Raw genomic sequence first — 8,317 nt, forward strand, 5'->3', positions numbered from 1 at the left:
TATTTATATAGTATATACATATTTTTATTTATATATTTATATAGTTCTGTATATATTTCCTAAGCTCCTCAGCCTCATCTAGTGGCCATAATGTATTATTATAACACACTACATTCAAATTGGAAAAAAAAAGTATTTTAAGAAAATTTTTGGGGGGCATTTTTCACCATAAATGAACATCCAGAGACCATTATTTTCATATAATTGTGTGGTAGTTCAACAGTACACATGCATGGTATAGTATCATTAGATGTAAATATAAGCTATGGGCATGACTGTAGTTATACTGGAGGCTATGACTAAGAAGCTCAGTTTACTAGTATAATTTTTTCCAAACACAAGAGTGGATCTATATGTGGTAATAGAATCTGAGATGTCAGTTGAAAAGTATTTAGTTCAGAGATATATTTAGTATTAAAAGAACGCAATTGGATGATCACGGTCAGTTGCCTTGTTTCTAGCTATCAGTTTCATTATACCTGATTTGCTGTTAAAGCCCAATTGAAACCTTAATATGTATTACCATAATATAGTCAGGCTGCATGTACAGTATTTAATATGCTCTTCTTTCTATATTTTTGTAGTTATTAAGTGCTGTAGCCAGACCACTGCTCTCACACATAATGCAGCTTCCCTCCTGGGTCTCCAGCAGGCTGACATGCCCCAGACACAGAGGGTTGTTAATTGGAGCACTGTGCAGGAGGTATGTTGGACTGTTGGAAACGCGGGAATATCTGTGCAAGCAGTGGTCTGGCTCTCTAGCAGCTGATAGAAGAGAGTATTTTAACCCTTGCTGCAGCAGTTAGTGATTATAAAACACAGAAATAGGTGCTTACTTATTACTCTATATGTAGCCCTGCTGCATTACCCTTATAAATACTGGGTCTTCAGTTGGGCTTGAATCCAATGTTGTTGTCTTCTGAATATTATAGCATATCAGTATATCCTGTTTATGTTACTATGACCATTATCCTGATACATTTGTTTTATGACACAAAGTTGATATTTTTCTAGATACCGGGATTATCGAGCACCTCCTTGGAGCTCCTCCCCCTATGAGTTCACCCTGCAGTTCTGGCATGTACTGGCTGCACGGTTAGCCTTTATTATAGTATTTGAGGTACGTATTATTCTACTTCCACAAACAAATTAATTCATATGTTCTATAGAAATATGCTATATAATAATGCATAATGAAATCAGAGGGGCCTAGTTTGGCATCCTCACTCCGGGCACTGAAGGACCTTTTTCCATAAGCGGCTATGTACTGCACTTTATTGCCTTCACTGTTTTATTGAGTATCAGATGCACCATTTTACCCAGTGCAATATGATTTTCCAAGCCTGCACACCTCTTACTTGGACATGTACCTATACATACTAGGTGTTTAATGGTGTATTGATATTTAGAGTACAGTGTTCCTTGCTGGACTTTTCTCTTCCTTCTCCACCCGCAAAAATAATAACTGGGCTCCCTAGCAGCCAGTCTCAGTGCTTTTCAATAGATCTCCCTTCACCTACCTTTCAAGCATTGCCATAGTACAGCCTTATTTTGGTCCTGTTGGCATTGTCAGAGATCGCATAATGAGAGGCCTCGGCTGTTGAGTGAGGACGTGACTGAGAAATTCACTATTTACTAAAGGGATTCTCTGAGACAGAGGATAATTAGGTTTAGGGGACATTATTATTATTTTATATATCACTAAACAAGTAAGATATAGCAGTTTTATTCAGAATACTGTAGTATGAGCTATATACTGTATGATTTCAGTGGATTTAAATACAAATACACACATATACAATTATTGGTTGTATCACCTGTATAAATAAAGATTGTACAATAATGGGCTTTTTCATTACACACATTGATGCATCATACATCAGTATTAGCCCTTCTGGCCCTGTGTGAACAAAGCAGCCAAGGAGGGTCAGTCCTATGTCTAATTCTGGCCTATTCTGCTTGTGCTAATGAGCTCTGTAGGCAGACGTTTTCAGCAACACAGGTAAACATAGCCTGTAAAACATGTTAAAATGAGCCAAGTCCCCCACATGTTTTTGGGAAATGGAAATATTAACATTCAGTATTTCATTTATATTTAATAATATACACTGATCAGCCATAACATTTTAACCACCTGCCTAATATTGAGTAGGTCTCTGTTTTGCTGCCAAAACAGCCCTGACTTGTATAGGCATGGACTCCACTAGACCTCTAAAGGTATGCTGTTGTTTCTGGCACTAAGCCATCAGTGACAGTTCCTTTAAGTCCTCTAAATTGTGAGGTGGGGCTTCCTTTGCTCCCCAAGTGCATCAATGAGCCTTAGCTGCCCATGACCCTGTCAGCAGTTCATCAGTTTTCCTTTCTCTGACCACTTTTGGTAGGTCCTGACCACTGCACACAGGGAATATCCCACAACAGCTGCAGTTTGGAGTTGCTCTGACCCAGTTGTCTAGCCATCACAATTTGGTCCTTGTCAAAGTTGATCAAATCCTTACACTTGCCCATTTTTTTCTGTTTCCAACACATCAACTTCAGGGACAAAATGTTCACTTGGTGCGTAATATATCCCACCCACTTCCAGGTGCCATTGTAATGAGATCATTGTATTCACTACACCTTTCAGTGATGATACTGTTATGGTTGCCAAATGTAAATGATGAAGAAAGAAAATATATGAAAAACCACCATACCTTACCTGTATTGATATTTATTTGTATTTCTCCTTTTCTAGCACCTTGTGTTTGGAATTAAGTCCTTCATTGCTTACCTCATCCCCGATATGCCCAAAGATCTCTGCGACCGAATGAGACGGGAAAAATATCTAGTGCAGGAGATGATGTATGAAGCCGAGCTGGAGCACTTGCAACGGGAAAGGAAAAGGAATGGAAAACACTTAAACCATGAATGGCCTTAAAGGAAGCAAAATGGCAGCTTGAGATGAAAAGAGTACAACCCCTAAACATGTACATAATATTATATACATATGTATACACTACAAACAGGAGCATATATGTATATAATATGTGGAACACCTTTTTGGAAACTGGAACATCTGCAGCGTCACTAAGGATAGAGTGACGATCAGTATTATGTGGATTGGAACATCTCCAGAGTCATGTGACCTCTGTCAGGTGCTGGCAGCTGGAAGTGAGGTCTGTGATGCGGAGAGAAGTTGCTGTTTGCTAAGTACAGTAAATACTTATTTCTGTACCATTCTCTAATGCAAACTTCAAAGAGATGTCTAATATACTTCTGGCTGCTGCACCTCCCATAATGCTCAGCAAAGAAGCTGGCCAAGAGGATCATCAGTAAGCATAAAGGTAGTTCTACTTTCGTAATTCATTCAGAACAAGGTAAAAAATGAAATGTGCACTGGACTGGAAAAAAAAACGGAAGGTGAGTGAAATTCACTTCACCTTTTTTTTTTTTTATTCAACACAAATGACTAAGTAATACCTAACAATGCAACTTAAAGAGAACCATTTCTATTCAAACGGCTTGACATCTCAGCACATATGCTTTGGATCTTGCAAATGAAAGGTTTTTTCATTGCTTTTGTGATCCAATGTAAAGGATTGCATGATAAGACTGGGAAAGCTCCAGTACGGATCGTAATGACACTTTTCCAAAGACAGCGTTTATACAAAAGCACTACTTGGACAATGCAGAAAGCTTGGAGATTGTGCAATGAGCAAAGCATTCCTGCAAGGCAGCATCAACGAAGCTCCAGCATACGCCAACTAACTCAACATCGCTCACAAAAGAATCAGCCATTGGAGACTTGTGTTTTAGTGGTGTGATGCTTCCTGCTTTGTGTACAACTTGCATACAGAAATTAATTCAGGCCATTTGGTTTCAAAAGCTTTTATAGGACAATTTTGTGCAAAACTAATATGACAGTTTTGAGTGGATGCTGGAAGGTTGGATCACTCACCAGCTTTTGCCAGGGACCTTTATTGAAAGTGCTCCCATGTGACTTTTCAGGTGATCCCACCTGCTCTAGCCATTATTAGGAAATATCTGTTGTTGGGCTCACCCTTTAGGGCTTCCTCACACCATACTGATCCATTGCAGTGATGACGCACATTGCATTTAAACAGCCTATTAATTGCAGCGCAGGTACCTACTGTAGTTGTGCGTTGGGGGGGGGGTAATTTTAAACTAATGGCAACGCAATGCATCACAAAATGCATACCGCAATGTAAGGGTGTGAAGACAGCCTAAAAACAAAGTGCACATTTTGTCCCTTTACTCTAACCTCCCCCTCAACTGATGCATATTATCTCAATCTGATGGTCTTGGCCTCTAGTGCTTGTTTACATACAATGCCACAAGTCTCTCTGTCCCGGGCGCGCTGGTGCATAAAAGTTCATAGTACTGTGTCTCAAGGCTGGAGACAAAGGGAGAGGGTGTGAGACAACCCTATAAAGGTGTATGGGGCTCTAATGTGTGCCCTCAGCTGGGATGTACAGAAAAAAACATAAGTGTGCATCTGTAAAGGGGGAGGTTAGGTTAGATTAAGCCAGGGGAAAGGGATCAGTGTATGTTGATTAGAAGTTATCCTGTAAAGGAAAAGTGCACTCCTCCCTCTTTCAATCTATGTCCATGCCATTTATTTAAAGTAATATACAGTACCAAACTTTAATGCAGATGCATTGGCAGGTTTGGGGATTCATCCTTGGAGCCAGTAAATAGGGACACAACCTTTGTCATCCAAAGCAACATCCCCTTCTGCCCTTTTTTTAAAATAATTTTACAGATCCCAACTGCACTTAAATACTGTGATAATAAGCGTATTCCTTAAATCCCATCAAGAAGTTAACTTAATTGCAGAATATTAAGTCAAAACCTTGCTTGCACTGGTGGTATGATGCAAGACTGGAAAGAGACACCTTGTGGCTCTGGGCTGGCTGCATATTAATGATTGCTGCAGAGCTGTGTCACAGTTCACAATACATTACCATGTACATACTTAGTACGGGGAGTCTGCTTAAGATAGGTGCACTAATTATTGTTTTTTCTTTAACTTTTCCCGAAACCAATTTTTTAGCTTTAAGTAACTACTGGGGGTTTAACATTACATAAGCTGGTAGGTTCCTTTGGACTTTTGAAGTGAGACCTGTTTTGTCAGTTTTTCCAGCTGTGTTCTATCTCCATTGCCATTCAAAAGATAAAGGGGTTGCCATTTCCCAAGTTCAAAGCATTATATAAATTAAAATGATTGCAGAACCCAACAAGGATAGTGCTTTCTTAAATGTATCTAAAACCAAACATTCTCTTGCCATCTGTTCAGGGGGGAATTTCCATCCCAGAGACACAACAAGAAGGGATAGAAACTCCAAAGTCCCTTTATAGTTGTCGCCATTATCCGTTTATTACAGATCCAGAACAACAGTAACATTTTCTTTTTCCCTTTGTGCCCCAATGACAATAGTCACAAAGACAAATAGAGAGGGTAAATCTCCAACGCAAACATACAGACAGCAATGAAAACCTGGCAGGGGTTCTAATCAAACTCTATCCATGCAGAAAAAAACTGGCTTTAGATATAGTTTAAGAGTAATTGTGGATCGGCGGACATATCTCCACTAGAATCCCTGATACATTTTTATGGTCATTGCTCATGGGTGGAGCATGGAACTTTGGTGTTGGTCATATCACCTCTAGAATCCCTGAAATACAGTATATGTCATTCAAATTCCTAGTAACCCCCCACATCTGAGATATCATTAATGGTCTCTTGTATATTTATAACCATGAGATACTTTGTGTGAAAGAGGACAAAACACATTGTAACAAATGTGAAATAACTATGCAGTTTAATAGTGTGTTCCCATGTTCCTAACACACAGGGATCCTCTGTGTCATTCAAATGGTTAATCCATTCAGTGTTACAACTTTCCCTCACTGAAAGGATTAATGTGCTTCAATTGCATGAAGATGTCAATCTAGAATTTCTTCTAGTGAAGTGTATATATAGCCAAAACTATGGTGATCTAGTTACCATTGCAGCGGAAGAGAAAGTGTTGAGCAATCACAAGAACAAGAGGAAAGATCCGAGCCCATTGACATTTGCGCACTGAGGCAATGAGCTCTAAAACACATGCATAAATAGGTGTTGCTACAATGCATGACAATGCACCTGCTCTATGCGTGTTGTGGTGTCATTAATTGTGAATGGCTTCTCGATGCATTGCACAATGAAGTGCAATACATGACACACCGTAGTGAGTTCTGGTGTGCTGTATTTTGATAAAAGGGTCATTCATATTTTTTCATCTATTGTGGAACGTTGGCAGCCCATGTGTAATGAATAGACTGCCTTAATGCAACACATGTTAACATGTACAGTCACCTGCTTTAATGCACTTCACTGTATCGCCCACGTGTGAATGGTCCCTGACAAATTCAATGGGGACTCATGTTTCCTTGAAAACTGAAACTTGAAGAGATTTCTTCTCATGTCCTGTTATGTCTCTCAGACAGAAAATACGAGGAAATTCCCCAATGGGACACATGCAGCCAAAAATAAACTTTCTTTAAATGTTATACTAATTCCTAAACAAACAAAACATTTTTTGGCTATACATAAAGTTTACAAATTTTGCAAAGAAAACTGCAAAAATTCCAGCGTTTTACTACAAAACACTGAATACCCTATGAGATACATTTGAAATACTGTTGCATGCTTCAACATACATCTTTGCAGATGTTTTGGGTGTAATGCCAGCTATAAAAATCATTAGTTGAGGTGGTAAGGCCTGCCTCATATTGATGTGTTACAAAATGACAGTAAAATAATTTAAAAAAAAGAAAGTTTTCACATTTTTATAAGAAATACAATAATTACTCCAGTAACAGTTTTAAAATGCAGCTTGGCTGGAGGTAGACTGTGGCAGATCACAATTACTACTATATGTCGCTATCACTTCAAATATATCTATATTCAATTTTTTTTTCAGTTTTGTTTAGAATAGAAAAAGATTGGAACCCCTGTGAGGTTTTACTGCTATCCAAAGCTTCGAAATCTCTCTTCAATAAAGCCCCCAACTGCAGTAAAATGTAACAGGAGTTCTAACCTTTCCTCACTGTACAAAGAATAGTTTTGGGTATATATATACTTTAATTGTAAGCCCTGCAGATATAATGTCTTCACAGGGAAGCTCTATTAAGAGTGACAATAAACAGCATATTTTGTTTACCTATTTGATTCAATGGCCATATGAAAAGCTCAGACAACGATCAAGTTGTTTCAGGCTGCCTGAGGGGATAATAATGACCTCTGGTTATTGTACACAAAAAAAATCAATTTACTCCATCCTCAACAGAACCAAAGCTTCCATCTTTTTACTGAGAAAAGAAAAGGATGTTATTAACTGCCACTGCACTACTTCTACCTGGCCAATTTACAAGACATATTGCTGCAGGCCCAGCATGCTCAAGAATTGAAAGCCTTTTGGAATGGGGGCGACATTTGCCTGTCCTTGGCTACCCCAAGATTGTAACAGAAACTAACTGTAGCCCAATTGAACGTTCAGTTTTAATCAGCTAAATACATTGCATTTGCATCCAAATGAAAGGTGTGCAAGGCCACAAAAGCCACCACACCCTGAGTAGAAAAACCTGCCCCCTGCCTGATTACTGAAGAGAAGGGGCCTTTCTCTCTGGGAAACAGGTGTCTGACTCACTTTCTGCTGTGTCAGATCTATAGCTGGGCAATTGGCAAAGCTTTAGCCCCCTGCCAATTGAAGAGCTGTAGCTCTGACACAGCAGGGGGCAAGTCCAACCTGTGCAAAGAGACAACTGCTTCCACCCAGAGAGCAAGGGTCCTTCTCTTCAGCAAGCTTCCAGGTCAAGTTTTTTTACTTAGGATGTGACTGCTTTCTGAAAAAAAACTATTACTTTGCACAGGTTGTATTTTGATCCATCTTAAAAGTAGTTAAAAGAGAACTATGAGGTAGGTGTTTTTCCCCAAAGCTCAGTATATCGCGAGCTACAGCCGGGACAGATCCTGACAATGCTGTTGAGATCCACCCAGCTGGCTGATTGACAGCTGGCTCTGCCTATCTAGAGGCAGAGCCAGCTGTACCCACCCCCTCCCCTGTCCGCTCCCCCAGTCAGCGCTGAAGGATTGGAGCAGGGAGAGGGGAATCCCTGCGGGGAGCTGTGATTGACAGTCACCGCTCTCCTCAGGGAGATGATCGAGAAGTGAGCGAGCGACGGTACGTGTTCGCTCACTTCCCGATCTATTGAGCCGACGTGTGACAGTTTCATTGTCACATGCCGGCTTGAACTATGAGGATGAGTGATTTTCACT

The 8,317-nt window shown here is 39.8% G+C and overlaps 1 protein-coding gene across 1 annotated transcript in view; it reads left to right on the forward strand.

The window, feature by feature from the left end:
• LOC108793133 (anoctamin-3-like) overlaps positions 1-2,914 on the forward strand; it is a 110,241-nt gene extending 107,327 nt beyond the window's left edge. Inside the window, exons 22-23 of the mRNA XM_018564089.1 lie at positions 1,015-1,120; positions 2,732-2,914. Of these exons, the coding sequence (XP_018419591.1) occupies positions 1,015-1,120; positions 2,732-2,914 (289 nt within the window). The remainder of the gene's footprint in view (positions 1-1,014; positions 1,121-2,731) is intronic.
• The last annotated feature ends 5,403 nt before the right edge of the window (positions 2,915-8,317 follow it).

The sequence above is a fragment of the Nanorana parkeri genome, unplaced genomic scaffold (genome assembly GCF_000935625.1).
Source record: "Nanorana parkeri isolate BGI_ZX_2015 unplaced genomic scaffold, ASM93562v1 scaffold724, whole genome shotgun sequence".
NCBI lineage: Eukaryota > Metazoa > Chordata > Amphibia > Anura > Dicroglossidae > Nanorana > Nanorana parkeri.